Here is a 16,381-nt window from a genome sequence, read left to right as displayed (position 1 = left end):
TTTTATACATTCCCATCTTTTAACTTCCAACTTCCCTTTTCCACCACATTCACACACCATGCAGCACTGTTAGTTATTCTCACAACGTGCTACCGTCACCTCTGTCCATTTCCAAACATTCAAGTTCAACCTAATTAAACATTCAGCTCATAATAAGCAACCACTCCCCATTCTCTAGCCTCCTTCTGTATCCTGGTAACTTATATTTCATGTCTATTAGTTTACATATATTAATTAGTTCATATCAGTGAGACCCTGCAATATTTGTCCTTATGTGTCTGACCTATTTCACTCAATATAGTGCCCTCAAGGTTTCTTCATCAACCCATTTTTTTTTTAAGACGGTTTTGTTCACATACCACACATTCTGTCCTAAGAAAACAATTGATGGTTCCCTGTATAGTCACGTATTTATGTATTCACCACCATCACCACTATCTATATAAGGAAATCTCCATTTCTTCCAGAAAGAAGGAAAAAGAGTCAAGAAGGTAGAGGGACAAAAGAAAAAGAAAAAAAGAGAAACAAAACCAAACATGACAGCTAGAAAGCAACAAAAGGAAAGACAGAATTAAACTAATGTAGAATAAAGAGTCAGACAACATCACCAATGCCAAGAGTCCCATACCCTTCCCTTATGCCCCCCTCTTATATGCATTTAGCTTTGGTATATTGCCTTTGTTACATTATAGGAAGCATAATACAATGTTTCTGTTAATTATAGTCTCTAGTTTGCATTGACTGTATTTTTCCCTCAATACCTCCCTATTTTTAACACTTCGCAAGGTTGACATTCATTTGTTCTCCTTCATGTAAAAACATACTTGTACGTTTTATCATAATTATTGAGCACTCTAAGTTTCACTGAGTTATACAGTCCCAGTCTTTATCTTTCCGCTTTCCTTCTGGAGTCCTTTATGCTCCTAACCTTCCTCTTTCAACCATACTCACAGTCATCTTTGTTCAGTATTCTTAATTATTATTATCCAAAATTGTATTCCAAACCTCTCACTCCTGTCTTTTCCTATCTGTCTATAGGGCTCCCTGTAGTATTTCCTGTAGAGCAGGTATCTTGTTCACAAACTCTCTCATTGTTAGAGAATATTTTAAGCTCTTCCTCATATATGAAGGACAGTTTTGCTGGAATAGGATTCTTGGGTGGTGGTTTTTCTCTTTCAGGATTTTAAATATATCACCCCACTTCCTTCTTGCCTCCATGGTTTCTGCTGAGAAATCTGCAAATAGTCTTATCAAGCTTCTTTTGTATGTGATGGATCACTTTTCTCTTGTTGCTTTCAGGATTCTCTTTTTGACTTTGATGTTTGATAATCTGATTATTAAGTGTCTTGATGTAGGCCTATACAGATCTAGTCTGGTTGGGGTATGCTGCACTTCTTGGATCTGTAATTTTACGTCTTTCATAAGAGATGGGAAATTTTCATTGATTATTTCCTCTATCATTGCTTCTGCCCCCTTTCCCGTCTCTCCTCCTGCTGGGACACCCCTGACATGCACATTCATGCGTTTCATGTTGTCATTCAATTCCCTGAGACGTTGCTCATATTTTTCCATTCTTTTCCCTATCTGTTCTTTTGTGTGTAGGATTTCAGGTGTCTTGTCCAGTTTCTGAGTGTTTTCTTCTGCCTCTTGAGATCTGCTGTTGTATGTCTCCATTGTGTCTTTCATCTCTTGTGTTGTGCCTTTCATTTCCATAGATTCTGCCAGTTTTTTTTTCAAACTTTCAATTTCTACCTTATGTTTGCCCAGTGTTTTCATTATATAGATTTTTGTTACCTAATATATAGTTTTTTGTTACCTAACATAAAAATCTACCTAATATATAGATTTTTGTTACCTAACATAAAAATACAGTCAATTGTAAAGTTATCACTAAAAATTTAAAAACACATGAAACACCTTGCAAATATTCTGGAGAATTTAGCAGAATATTTTATTGAAAAAGTATGGTTTTAAGAGTCAAGTTCTATAAACATACACACTGATACAGACATACACACTGACGTAGACCAATTATTTTAACTTAGTCAGTAACCTAGACTTCAATTTGTTTACTTAATTGTACAAAAATCTTTTCTTTAGTTATTCATATATCAAAAGAAACATTTTATACAATGAGTTTTCTCTATAAATATCATTTCTGTGGGGGAGGGAGGGAAGAAAGAGGGGCAGAGGATTTCCAAAAAGCATATAATGGGATATCAAGTTAATTAAGAGGACTCAAAAGGTTTAATTCATTTAGGAGGCCAAGTCATAATAATAATGTGTTCATGCTTTAAAATGCTGTACATTCTAAAATTAAAAAGTAGTAACATTATTCTATTTAAGTCAACCTAAGGCCTACATTCTGTTTTTTTTTTTTTTATCTTCATTTTATTGAGATATATTCACATACCACGCAGTCATACAAAACAAATCGTACTTTCGATTGTTTACAGTACCATTACATAGTGGTACATTCATCACCCAAATCAATCCCTGACACCTTCATTAGCACACACACAAAAATAACAAGAATAATAATTAGAGTGAAAAAGAGCAATTGAAGTAAAAAAGAACACTGGGTACCTTTGTCTGTTTGTTTCCTTCCCCTATTTTTCTACTCATCCATCCATAAACTAGACAAAGTGGAGTGTGGTCCTTATGGCTTTCCCAATCCCACTGTCACCCCTCATAAGCTACATTTTTATACAACTGTCTTCGAGATTCATGGGTTCTAGGTTGTAGTTTGATAGTTTCAGGTATCCACCACCAGCTACCCCAATTCTTTAGAACCTAAAAAGGGTTGTCTAAAGTGTGCATAAGAGTGCCCACCAGAGTGACCTCTTGGCTCCTTTTGGAATCTCTCTGCCACTGAAGCTTATTTCATTTCCTTTCACATCCCCCTTTTGGTCAAGAAGATGTTCTCCGTCCCAAGATGCCAGGTCTACATTCCTTCCCGGGAGTCATATTCCACATTGCCAGGGAGATTCACTCCCCTGGGTGTCTGATCCCACGTAGGGGGGAGGGCAGTGATTTCACCTTTCAAGTTGGCTTAGCTAGAGAGACAGGGCCACACCTGAGCAACAAAGAGGCATTCGAGAGGAGGCTCTTAGGCACAACCATAGGGAGGCCTAGCCTCTCCTTTGCAGCAACCGTCTTCCCAAGGGTAAAACCTGTGGTAGAGGGCTCAACCCATCAAACCACCAGTCCCCTATGTCTGTGGTCATGTTAGCAACCATGGAGGTGGGGTAGGTGAATACCCCTGCATTCTCCACAGGCTCCTCAAGGGGGCACTACATCTTTTTTTTTTTACTTGTTTTTCTTTTTCTTTTTTTTTTTAACTTTCCCTTCTTTTTTAAATCAACTGTATGAAAAAAAAGTTAAAAAGAAAACAAACATACAATAAAAGAACATTTCAAAGAGACCATAACAAGGGAATAAGAAAAAGACAACTAACCTAAGATAACTGCTTAATTTCCAACATGTTCCTACTTTACCCCAAGAAAGTTACCTAATATAGCAACATTTCTGTGAACTTGTTCCTACTATATCCATCAGAAATTAACAGACCATAGTCATTCCTGGGCATCCCCAGAACATTAAATAGCTTATCTGTTCTTCTTGGATTACTGTTCCCCCTTCCTTAATTGCTCTCTATTGCTAGTTCCCCTATATTCTACATTATAAGCCATTTCTTTTACATTTTTCAAAGTTCACATTAGTGGTAGCATATAATATTTCTCTTTTTGTGCCTGGCTTATTTCGCTCAGCATTATGTCTTCAAGGTTCATCCATGTTGTCATGTTTCACGAGATCGTTCCTTCTTACTGCCGCGTAGTATTCCATCGTGTGTATGTACCACATTTTATTTATCCACTCATCTGTCGAAGGACATTTGGGTTGTTTCCATCTCTTAGCAATTGTGAAAAATGCTGCTATGAACATTGGCGTGCAGATATCTGTTCGTGTCACTGCTTTCCGATCTTCCGGGTATATACCGAGAAGTGCAATCGCTGGATCGAATGGTAGCTCTATATCTAGTTTTCTAAGGAACCGCCAGACTGACTTCCAGAGTGGCTGAACCATTATACAGTCCCACCAACAATGAATAAGAGTTCCAATTTCTCCACATCCCCTCCAGCATTTGTAGTTTCCTGTTTGTTTAATGGCAGCCATTCTAACCGGTGTTAGATGGTATCTCATTGTGGTCTTAATTTGCATCTCTCTAATAGCTAGTGAAGCTGAACATTTTTTCATGTGTTTCTTGGCCATTTGTATTTCCTCTTCAGAGAACTGTCTTTTCATATCTTTTGCCCATTTTATAATTGGGCTGTCTGTACTATTGTCATTGAGTTGTAGGATTTCTTTATATATGCAAGATATCAGTCTTTTGTCAGATACAAGGTTTCCAAAAATTTTTTCCCATTGAGTTGGCTGCCTCTACCTTTTTGAGAAATTCCTTTGAGGTGCAGAAACTTCTAAGCTTGAGGAGTTCCCATTTATCTATTTTCTCTTTTGTTGCTTGTGCTTTGGGTGTAAAGTCTAGGAAGTGGCCGCCTAATATAAGGTCTTGAAGATGTTTTCCTACATTATCTTCTAGGAGTTTTATGGTACTTTCTTTTATATTGAGATCTTTGGTCCATTTTGAGTTAATTTTTGTGTAGGGGGTGAGGTAGGGGTCCTCTTTCATTCTTTTGGATATGGATATCCAACTCTCCCAGCCCCATTTGTTGAAAAGACCATTATGACTCAGTTCAGTGACTTTGGGGGCCTTATCAAAGATCAGTCGGCCATAGATCTGAGGGTCTATCTCCGAATTCTCAATTCGATTCCATTGATCTATATGTCTATCTTTGTGCCAGTACCATGCTGTTTTGGCAACTGTGGCTTTATAATAAGCTTCAAAGTCAGGGAGTGTAAGCCCTCCCACTTCGTTTTTCTTTTTTAGAGTGTCTTTAGCAATTCGAGGCATCTTCCCTTTCCAAATAAATTTGATAACTAGCTTTTCCAAGTCTGCAAAGTAGGTTGTTGGAATTTTGATTGGGATTGCATTGAATCTGTAGATGAGTTTGGGTAGAATTGACATCTTAATGACATTTAGTCTTCCTATCCATGAACATAGAATATTTTTCCATCTTTTAAGGTCCCCTTCTATTTCTTTTAGTAGAGTTATGTAGTTTTCTTTGTATAGGTCTTTTACATCTTTGGTTAAGTTTATTCCTAGGTACTTGATTTTTTTAGTTGCTATTGAAAATGGTATCTTTTTCTTGAGTGTCTCTTCAGTTTGTTCATTTCTAGCATATAGAAACATTACTGACTTATGTGCATTAACCTTGTATCCCGCTACTTTGCTAAATTTGTTTATTAGCTCTAGTAGCTGTATCGTCGATTTCTCAGGGTTTTCTAGATATAAGATCATATCATCTGCAAACAATGACAGTTTTACTTCTTCTTTTCCAATTTGGATGCCTTTTATTTCTTTGTCTTGCCGTATTGCCCTGGCTAGCACTTCCAGCACAATGTTGAATAACAATGGTGACAGCGGGCATCCTTGTCTTGTTCCTGATCTTAGAGGGAAGGCTTTCAGTCTCTCACCATTGAGTACTATGCTGGCTGTGGGTTTTTCATATATGCTCTTTATCATGTTGAGGAAGTTTCCTTCAATTCCTACCTTTTGAAGTGTTTTTATCAAAAAGGGATGTTGGATTTTGTCAAATGCTTTTTCAGCATCTATTGAGATGATCAATTGATTTTTCCCTTTCGAGTTTTTAATGTGTTGTAATACATTGATTGATTTTCTTATGTTGAACCATCCTTGCATGCCTGGAATAAACCCCACTTGGTCATGGTGTATGATTTTTTTAATGTGTCTTTGGATTCGATTTGCAAGTATTTTGTTGAGGATTTTTGCATCTATATTCATTTGGGAGATTGGCCGGTAGTTTTCCTTTTTTTGTAGCATCTTTGCCTGGTTTTGGTATTAGATTGATGTTAGCTTCATAAAATGAGTTAGGTAGTGTTCCATTTTCTTCAATGTTTTGAAAGAGTTTGAGTAAGATTGGTGTGAGTTCTTTCTGGAAAGTTTGGTAGAATTCCCCTGTGAAGCCATCTGGCCCTGGGCATTTATTTGTGGGAAGATTTTTGATGACTGATTGGATCTCTTTGCTTGTGATGGGTTGACTGAGGTCTTCTATGTCTTCTCTGGTCAGTCTAGGTTGTTCATATGTTTCCAGGAAATTGTCCATTTCCTCTGCATTATCCAGTTTGTTGCCAAACAGTTGTTCATAGTATCCTCTTACAATTTTTTTAATTTCTTCAGGATCTGCAGTTATGTCACCTTTTTCATTCATTATTTTGTTTATATGGGTCTTCTCTCTTTTTGATTTTGTCAGTCTAGCTAGGGGCTTGTCAATCTTGTTGATCTTCTCAAAGAACCAACTTTTGGTGATATTTATCCTCTCTATTGTTTTTTTGTTCTCTATGTCATTTATTTCTGCTTTCATCCTTGTTATTTCTTTTCTTGTACTTGGTTTAGGATTGGTTTGCTGTTCATTTTCTAGCTTCTTCAGTTGATCCATTAGTTCTTTGATTTTGGCTCTTTCTTCCTTTTTAATATATGCATTTAGTGCTATAAATTTCCCCCTTAGCACTGCTTTTGCTGCATCCCATAGGTTTTGGTATGTTGTGTTCTCATTTTCATTCGTCTCTATATATTTAGCAATTTCTCTTGCTATTTCTTCTTTAACCCACTGATTGTTTAGGAGCGTGTTGTTTAATCTCCAGGTATTTGTGAATTTTCTAAGTCTCTGATGGTTATTGACTTCTAATTGTATTCCATTGTGGTCAGAGAATGTGCTTTGAATAATTTCAATCTTTTTAAATTTATTGAGGCTTGTTTTATGTCCCAGCATATGATCTATTCTGGAGAAAGTTCCATGAGCACTAGAAAAGTATGTGTATCCTGGTGATTTGGGATGTAATGTCCTGTATATGTCTGTTAAATCTAATTCATTTATCAGATTGTTTAGGTTTTCAATTTCCTTATTGGTCTTCTGTCTGGTTGATCTATCTATAGGAGAGAGTGATGTGTTGAAGTCTCCCACAATTATTGTGGAAACATCAGTTGCTTCCTTTAGTTTTGCCAGTGTTTCTCTCATGTATTTTGTGGCACCTTGATTGGGTGCATAGACATTTACGATTGTTATTTCTTCTTGCTGAATTGCCCCTTTTATTAGTATGTAGTGGCCTTCTTTGTCTCTCAAAACATCCCTGCATTTGAAGTCTATTTTATCTGAGATTAATATTGCTACACCTGCTTTCTTTTGGCTGTAGCTTGCATGAAATATTTTTTTCCATCCTTTCACTTTCAGTTTCTTTGTGTCCCTGTGTCTAAGATGAGTCTCTTATATGCAACATATTGATGGTTCATTTTTTTTGATCCATTCTGCGAATCTATATCTTTTAATTGGGGAGTTTAATCCATTTACATTCAACGTTATAACCGTGAAGGCATTTCTTGAATCAGCCATCTTATCCTTTGGTTTATGTTTGTCATATTTTTCCCCTCTCTCTATTAATATCCTTTATTGTACCCATACCGAATCTCTTTAGTACTGAACCTTTCTCCAAGTCTCTCTGTCCTTTCTTTGTTTCTCTGTCTGTAGGGCTCACTTTAGTATCTCCAGTAGGGCAGGTCTCTTGTTAGCAAATTCTGTCAGCATTTGTTTGTCTGTGAAAAATTTAAGCTCTCCCTCAAATTTGAAGGAGAGCTTTGCTGGATAAAGTATTCTTTGGCTGGAAATTTTTCTCACTCAGAATTTTAAATATATCGTGCCACTGCCTTCTCGCCTCCATGGTGGCTGCTGAGTAGTCACGACTTAGTCTTATGCTGTTTCCTTTGTATGTGGTGAATTGCTTTTCTCTTGCTGCTTTCAGAACTTGCTCCTTCTCTTCTGTGTTTGACAGTGTGATCAGTATATGTCTCGGAGTGGGTTTATTTGGATTTATTCTATTTGGGGTTCGCTGAGCATTTATGATTTGTGTACTTATGTTGTTTAGAAGATTTGGGAAGTTTTCCCCAACAATTTCTTTGAATACTCTTCCTAGACCTTTACCCTTTTCTTCCCCTTCTGGGACACCAATGAGTCTTATATTTGGACGTTTCATATTATCTATCATATCCCTGAGGTCCATTTCGATTTTTTCAATTTTTTTCCCCATTCTTTCTTTTATGCTTTCATTTTCCATTCTGTCATCTTCCAGGTCACTGATTCGTTGTTCAACTTCCTCTAGTCTTGTACTATGAGTGTCCAGAATCTTTTTAATTTGGTCAACAGTTTCTTTAATTTCCATAAGATCATCCATTTTTTTATTCAGTCTTGCAGTGTCTTCTTTATGCTCTTCTAGGGTCTTCTTGATTTCCTTTGTCTCCTGTACTATGGTCTCATTGTTCATCTTTAGTTCTTTGAGTAGCTGCTCTAGGTGCTGTGTCTCTTCTGGTCTTTTGATTTGGGTGCTTGGGCTTGGGTTATCCATATCGTCTGGTTTTTTCATATGCTTTATAATTTTCTGTTGTTTTTGGCCTCGTGGCATTTGCTGAACTTGATAGGGTTCTTTTAGGATTTGTAGACCAATTGAAGTCCTTATCTCTAATTTATCAGATCTACAGCTTCGTGGAGTACACTTTCTCTAACTAGCCAGCAGGTGGTGTCCACGAGCCACCTGTTCTCCACAAGCCAGTTCTCCCCTGCTTAGTCTTTTTGGTGAGTGGGGGAGTGAGTCTTGTGGGGTCCAATTGGTGTACCAAGCTTGCGTGTGTAGTTGGTGTTGCCTGCCCTGTATATGGGGCGTGTTTCTGGGCAGTCAGGGAGGGGGGGGTGGCTCTAACAATCAAATCTCCCTGGTGATCCTAGAGTTTTAAAGCTGCTGCAATAGTCTAATCCTTCAGTTCAGTCCTGCCACAGTTTGTCTCTGCCACTGACCCACAAGTCCTTGGTATTGGCATATGGCTCCTGAGACTTGCAAGTGGGCCCCTCTTCCAGGCTGTGCACCCCGGGTCCTCTGTTGAGGGATGACTGTGCTATGTCACAGGTGAGTGCCGTCCCCCCAGGGCAGTTCTGGGCTGCTGGGCTGTGTAGGGAGTCTCCCAGTCTGCTGAAATGATGGCTGAATGGGGCTTTGTTAATTGACACTGCTCTACCTTCCCAACTCTGGGACAATCAGCTGAGGTTGCAGGGAAGGCTAATGTCCACTCCCAGTTTTGTGGAGTGTGCCTGTTATTTGAAGCACTTCCATCACACTGGGTTGTCTGGGGCAGCTCTGGGCTATGGGGCTGGCGATGGGCAGGAGTGTTTCCTGTCCACCAGGATGATGGCTGTGAGCGGACACCCCTCTTTTCTTGGGAAGTTGTGGTGTTTAGTGAATTTTCTCAGCCACTGGATTATTGCCTTTTGTCTCAGAGCTCTCTTAGTTCTGCTCTTGTCTTGACCTGCCCAAATTGCAATTCTTTGAAGCTTTCTGTATTGGGCTTCTTAGAGTAATTGTTTTAGAAAAAGAAAAAAGGATTAAAAAAAAAAAAAAAAAAAAAGGGCCCTCCTCAGAGATCTAATGGGTTATTGAAATGCTAAGAGACAAAGCGACCAGGGCCATTAAGGAAAGGTCTACAGGGCAGAGAGATCAGCTTTTCTTCAGGATTTGCTTATGCGCCTTAGGGCCTGAGCTCTGCCCTTCCCCTTTCTATGTTCACCAAACTCCAAAAATCCTCCGCTTTTATTTTGGAGTTTTTCGTGTTGTTGTTTTTCTATGCCTGTCTCCTCTCTGCTGGGCTGGCTGCTCTCAGATTCTCTGGTGTCTGGTCTCAGTCTATCTATGTTTGGAGTTTGGATCAGTAGAATGAGTTTTCGATAAGGGCTGCCACTGCAGTTCTCCCTTCTCCTTCCCGGAGCTGACAGCCCCTCTTCCCCCGGGACTGAGCCTGGCAGGGAGGGGCGCGGGTCCCCTGGCCACAAGAACTTACAGATTTCGCTGATCTCAGCAGTTCCACGTTTTCATGAGTGTTGTATGAAGTATGCCCAAAGTCAGATTGCTCTGTGGTGTCCAGTCCACGCAGTTCCTGGCTTTCTACCTACTTTCCTGGAGGAGTAACTAAAACATACAGCTCAACAGTCTGCCATCTTGCCCCGCCTCCACCTACATTCTGTTTTACATGCAGTAAGAATGTAATCAGTAGCAGTTTACTAAATTGTAAAATAGTCAGTGTAGAATCATATATGTGAAAGCACTTTAACGTATCATCCTTTGTAAGATAAAGTATCTTAAAACAGTAGGAAGAATGACCTTTGGTGGTGCTTAGGATTTAAAAAATTGCTGAACCTAGTATTTTCCTTTGTCTTTAGTTTACTGCTTATAACTGATTGCATTCAACTACAAGATTTAGGGAGAAATATGCCATTTAAGAATATTTCATCCTAATATTTGCTACTTGAAAACTTATTTAAATATACACTCTGTTTTCCCCACTTGTTTTACGTCTAATACTTCCAAACATGAAATAACGGCCTTCATTAAAGTAATAACAGCTCTGTTAAATGCTAGCATATCTAAGCAGTTAGTATTTTTGCCATTTTTTTAAAGTCACAGATTCAAGTCTCACACAAAGATTAATTTTAAATTTAGGTAAACACGTATGGTAATATATGAGGGTACCAAAGTTGTCTTGATTCTACAGATGCCATTTAGTTTCAGAACTAATTTTAAAGTGCTTGAAGGGTTAAGGTAGTTATTTGCAATTGCTCTGGTCCATTTTAGTAGAGAGAATTAAAAAACATTTAATTTTTAAAAATGCATTCAATCTAAAGGGAACACAGAGAATCGTGAAAAAAAGTGGCGTATGCAATCATTCCATTACATGAAATAACTGTGAAATACCCTGGCTATCTACTGAGCTCTACCCTCTACCACCTATCACAATGACCCCATTAAAAAACTAATAAATGGTTGGCTTATTCAGGACTTGGGATAACAGGCTTTGCTCTGAGGTTTACAGACAGAAGAATCCATTGATAGGGCCCTTCTTAAAAATAACTTTCTACTATTATTCTTACAATAATAGTATTTAATACATTAAACATGGTTATAAAGTAAAGCTTCAGTATTTCCAATATATTTCTTCAAATAGTCTAAGTAAAAAAAAAATCATAAATTAAATACTTAAAAACATCCAGGAATCTATAAAGAAGTTCGTTACATTACCAAAGCGGGGGGTGGGGATGCGGTGGGGGGTGGTGGAGTGGTGGAATCAAACCTAAAATCTTAAGATGTAAATCCAATGACCAATTTTCAGAAAAAACAGGAGAGAGGAACACGTTAAACTACACATGGAGATGTAACAAGCACAATCTAGACTGTGAGAAATTCAGGCAGTGTGCCGGTTTGAATGTATTGTGTCCCTCAAATGCCATTATCTTTGTAGTTTTCTGGGGCAGAAGTTTTTGTGCTAGTTGGATTTGCTTGGAATGTGCCCCACCCAGCTGTGGGAGATGATTCTGATGCGATGTTCCCATGGAGGCGTGGCCCTGCCCATTTGGGGTGGGCCTTGATCAGTGGAGCTATATAAATGAGCTGACTCAGAAAGAGGAGACTAAAGGAGTGCAGCTGGGAGTGATGTTTTGAAGAGGAGCAAGCTTGCTAGAGAGGAACGTCCTGGGAGAAAGCCGTTTTGAGGTTGGAGCTTTGGAGCAGATGCCAGCTGCCTTCCTAGCTAGCAGAGGTTTTCCGGACGCCATTGGCCATCCTCCGGTGAAGGTACCCAATTGCTGAGGTGTTACCTTGGACGTTTTGTGGCCTTAAGACTGTAACTGTGTAGCGAAATAAACCCCCATTTTATAAAAGCCTATCCATCTCTGGTGTTTTGCATTCTCCAGCATTAGCAAACTAGAACAGGCAGTGCTGTCCAACAAAACTTTCCATAACCTGTGCTGTACAACAGAGTAACCACCAGCCACCTGTGGCTTCTGAGCACTTGAAATTTGGCTAATGTGCTTGAGAAAGTGAAGTTTTAATTTTATTTAATTTGAGTTAATTTTAATCTATACAGCCACATGTGCCCAGTGGCTACCCTACTGAACAGTACAGCTCTATACCAGGGGTCAGAAAACTAGCCCCTGGAGCTAAAAATGGTTTTTACATTTTTAAAGGATATAAAAACAAATAACATAAAAGAAGAATATGTAACAGAAAGCATATGTCACCCACAAAGCCTAAAAAACTTATTACCTGGCCCTTTACAGATAAAAGTTTGCTCACCCCTCTTCTAGACTAGGGGACAAACAACCTCACTTCTTTACCAAGTTGCAAGGGGGAAGGAAAAAGAGAGAGAAATGGAGGGGGAACCTAGAAATTAAAAGAAACTTAAAAGAGTATCTCCTAATCACATGTGGACCTCATTTGAATCATGATTCACATACACAAACAGAAATGACATTTATGAGACAAGTTCAAGATTGAACACTGACTAGATATTTGATGACAAGGAATTAATAATTTTTAGATGTGATAATGATATTGTGGTTTATATTTTTAAAAAGAGCCTTTATAGTATATATAACATTATCTCATATTATTATACTACGTGTATTATAATTGTATTATAAAAATGGAGTCTCTATACTTTAGAGATATACAGGCAAATATTTACAGATGAAATAAAATCTGGGATTTGCTTCAAAATAATATGTGGTAGGGAGTAGATGGAGGTATGAATTGAGTAGAATTCACCCCGAGTGATCACTGTTGATTTTGTTTACTTCTGCATATGTACGAAATTCTCCACGATAAAAGGCTAAAAAGGACACACGGAAAATTTTCTATTGCAAGCTGTGTTGAAGAAGTTATCTGGGAGGGACAGGGGTTTGCCTGTTAAAAACACCTGGGCTTCTCTGCAGCCCTGCCAAAAAGAAAACCTTTATGGGGCTGGCACTCAAGGATATGTATTTTCAATAAGCTCCCCAGATGATTCTTACGTTCAATAAAATTGGAAAAACACTGATTAAATAGAGCGATTACTTCCTGAAAGCAAATAATCGCTTCCGAATTAATTTGTTTTGTAAATTCAGATTTTAGAATATTAATTTTCTTGAAGCCAGAAACCTCAAGGAGTTTCCAACAGACTCTCTAGTTGTTGCAAGCATGATTTTAAGTATTCCCGTGCAACTCATCCTAAGGGAACTATCATTTATTGCACATCTGCTATTTGCCATGCATTGTATCTGCTGTTTATCTTTATTTCAAGGATCACATGGATCCTTTAAAAGGGGATTCTCATCTCTATTTTACATCCAGGGAAAATGAGACTCAGAAATTTGAGTAATTTGCCCAAGGTTACAAATCCATTAGGGAAAGACATAAAATTTAAACACGTTTTTTGAGCCCAAAGCCATGCAGTCGTTACCACAGTCTTACAGAAATAACCTCATCAAAGGTTCTGGGGCCATTTCCCAAGGTAATTAGGTGTACAAGTAAAGCTCACTGGCTTCCAAGCTAAAGACAGTCAGACACAATTCCCAGCTCCACCTCTTAGCCTCAGTTTCTCTTTATTTCTTTGTAATATGGAGGTAAAAAAGGACCTATCACAAAAGATTCTTTAAGAGAGTTCACTTTATTTAGAGCAACTGGGATGGAATCTAAGAGGTTACTCTATCACATTCCATTGTAGGTAAATCTATCCCTGAAACATACAAGACAAAACACTGAATATTCCATTTCTAATAAAGGGATATGGAAATTCCCAGATCTCTTGGGTATTTAATTACTTTCATTGTCAAGAAGTTTCTCCTCCTCCTTCTCATTCTCTCTATAATTGAGCTTTCTTGCTGTAAATTTTCCTTCTTCTCATAGTTTCTAGAGAAGATAGAGAGTAAGTAGAGGTTCTTTTTTGTAATCCTACTTTCTCAGATTGGGTTAACTAGTCTGCTATTTTTCATACCAAGCACTCTAACATTTAAGGAAAAAAAAAAAAAAAAGAGTGCGGCATCATGTCAAGGCTAAGATAATGGTCAAGAAGATGGGCCCTGACACTAGCCCCTGACACTAGCCAGTCTGCCTTGTGCCCGTTTTTACAGGCACCTTGGGTTTGAATCCCAGCTCTGCCATTTTCTGGTTATATGACTTGAGTAAAACGTAATTGGATTTATCTGTGTTTCATTTTTCTCATCTATTAAACGTGGAGCATCTACCACATAGGATTACTGTGAAAATTAAGCAAGTTAGTTCAGAGTAAAAACCTAAGGACAAATGCTTTACACATATTAAATGTTAAATAAATGTCAGAAGTTATCACTATTATATACGGTTGCTTTTTAAAAAATTAGCTACATTCACACTGTATTAACTTCTGTTATCAAAACCACAAATGGCTGTTGGTCTATTAAGATTGATTCAACCCCACGACCTCCCACCCCACCCCATACATACACACACACACACACAGCAGAAACTTCATTTGTGGACTCCCAACACTGTAGGAGTTGGCGCAGTGGTCACTTTCATTTAGATAAAAGCTTTCCCTTCCAAGAACACATCATTCATACCGTTACATATACCCAATTGTGTTACTAGTTTTTATTTTTTTTTCAATTACATCTTTTCCCTCTGCTTTCAGGAAACCAGTCCAGCACGTTCTAAAACTTAAGCTGCTATTTAAAATGTTGTTCATTCCCTTGAAATTGACAGATAAATACAAGCAGTAACTCCTAACTTCCTCCGGAAGTTGGACTAGCAGGCCTTCAAGAGTATATTATTCTAGCTATTACTTACTGAATACATAAAATGTGCTTTACACACATTATATTATTTATCCCTTGTAACCGTCCTATAAGGGAAATACAAACGCTGTCAGGAAATTGAAAATGAAGAGTGAAGTAAATGAACGTGAGGTGGAGAAAGCATTTAACTCAGGTTTAATTCTAGTTATAGGCACTTTAAGAACTTCCTGCCGAAGAGTCTAGAAAATAAATTGCCTCAACCCTCGTCTTTAAAACGTTAGCGATGACAGATCTGCGGTGATGGGATTTATCTCGTAGGGAAAGAAACGACTCGCGGTCCTTTCCAGGAGCAATTAAAGGAGCCGCCAGCAAAGCTCCGGGGGCTGAGAAGGCAGCCTCGCCTCGCTTCCCCGGCCCGGGACGGATCGAGCGGGGCAAGAGCGACTCACCTGCGTGGCCGCCAGCCGCACCCGCACCTCTCGCATCAGGAACGGCTCCAGGCCGCGGCCCGCTGTACAGAAGAACCGGGCGCCCCCGGCGGGCAGCGGCTCGGGCCCGGCGTCTACTGGAGCCCCCGACATGGCGTCTCGGGCGCGGGCCTCTCCGGGTCACATGGCCTCGGGCGCGCACGGCGCGCTCCCGCGTCCTGGAGGCGGCGCGCAGGGGCCGGAGGTGCCGAGGGCGGGGCGAGAGAAAGAGAGAGCCCCAGAGGGGCCGGTGAGTAAGGATCTGGACTCATCTAAAGCTGCAGGTGGAAAGGACATACTTGATCATTTAATCCAGCTGCCTTATTTTTCAGACTGAGGAAACGGAGGCCTAGGGAGGACAAGGGAAACCGAGCCTGTGGCACTAGCTGAGGCTGTTTCTCGATATTTAGTCGAATCAGTTTTCTTCCATCCTCCCAACCCCTTCCTCTCTTCTTTGTCCTTCCCCATCACTGTCCTCACGTAGATAGCCCTGCACTGTCTTCACCAATCATTGGACCAAATCTGGGACTCCCCAGGACAGGAATCGGAAACAGGTCATGTTTCTAGTACAACTTAGTCAACCATCAGGGTAATGCATGCATTATCCAGTTTGGGCCACCTAATTTGAGCGGCTTTCCTCATAGCATTTAAAGGGATATTTTTAACTCTGAATTTTAAATTGCTAATGAAAATATTACTTGGGAGGAATAGAATCCATATTACAAAATGAATGGCATTAAATTAGCTCTGTAGCTGTATATTGGAATCATACATATAGAAACTATTAAAGGAAAGACTGTCTCGGACAAGGGCTGTCCACGTGCCTCACAATGGGATACCAAGGTAAATAAGATGAACTTCTGCCCTCTCCATCACCGCTACCAACAACAACCTCAGCTCATGGTCTACTGTTACAGTATCATGAAAATTTTTCATGGAGTCATTGAAACAGGAGCTTTTCAAAGGTTCACTCCTAGGCATCTTCTCAGAACCTTCTTTCTTTGCTTCCAGGTCTATGTTCTCTTTCTCTTGGTTTCTGTTAGGCTCATTCTAACTTCTCTCTATGGGGTTCCTGACTCTTAAGTCCTAAGGAAACCTTCTTAGCACTCTCTATATTCAAAACTGTAAGCAGGAAAACACAATGCATCCCATTCA

The 16,381-nt window shown here is 39.2% G+C and overlaps 1 protein-coding gene across 4 annotated transcripts in view; it reads right to left on the bottom strand.

Moving 5' to 3' along the window:
- Positions 1–15,350, bottom strand: part of THUMPD2 (THUMP domain containing 2) — a 64,065-nt gene extending 48,715 nt beyond the window's left edge. For all 4 annotated transcript variants that reach the window (XM_037807314.1, XM_037807315.1, XM_037807318.1 and 1 more), the window contains exon 1: positions 15,209–15,350. In XM_037807314.1, coding sequence (XP_037663242.1) covers positions 15,209–15,340 — 132 coding nt within the window. In that variant the 5' untranslated portion in view covers positions 15,341–15,350. The remainder of the gene's footprint in view (positions 1–15,208) is intronic.
- Between the last annotated feature and the right edge of the window lie 1,031 nt (positions 15,351–16,381).

This window comes from Choloepus didactylus, chromosome 17 (genome assembly GCF_015220235.1).
Source record: "Choloepus didactylus isolate mChoDid1 chromosome 17, mChoDid1.pri, whole genome shotgun sequence".
NCBI lineage: Eukaryota > Metazoa > Chordata > Mammalia > Pilosa > Megalonychidae > Choloepus > Choloepus didactylus.
This window is presented reverse-complemented; position numbering and strand designations above follow the sequence as displayed.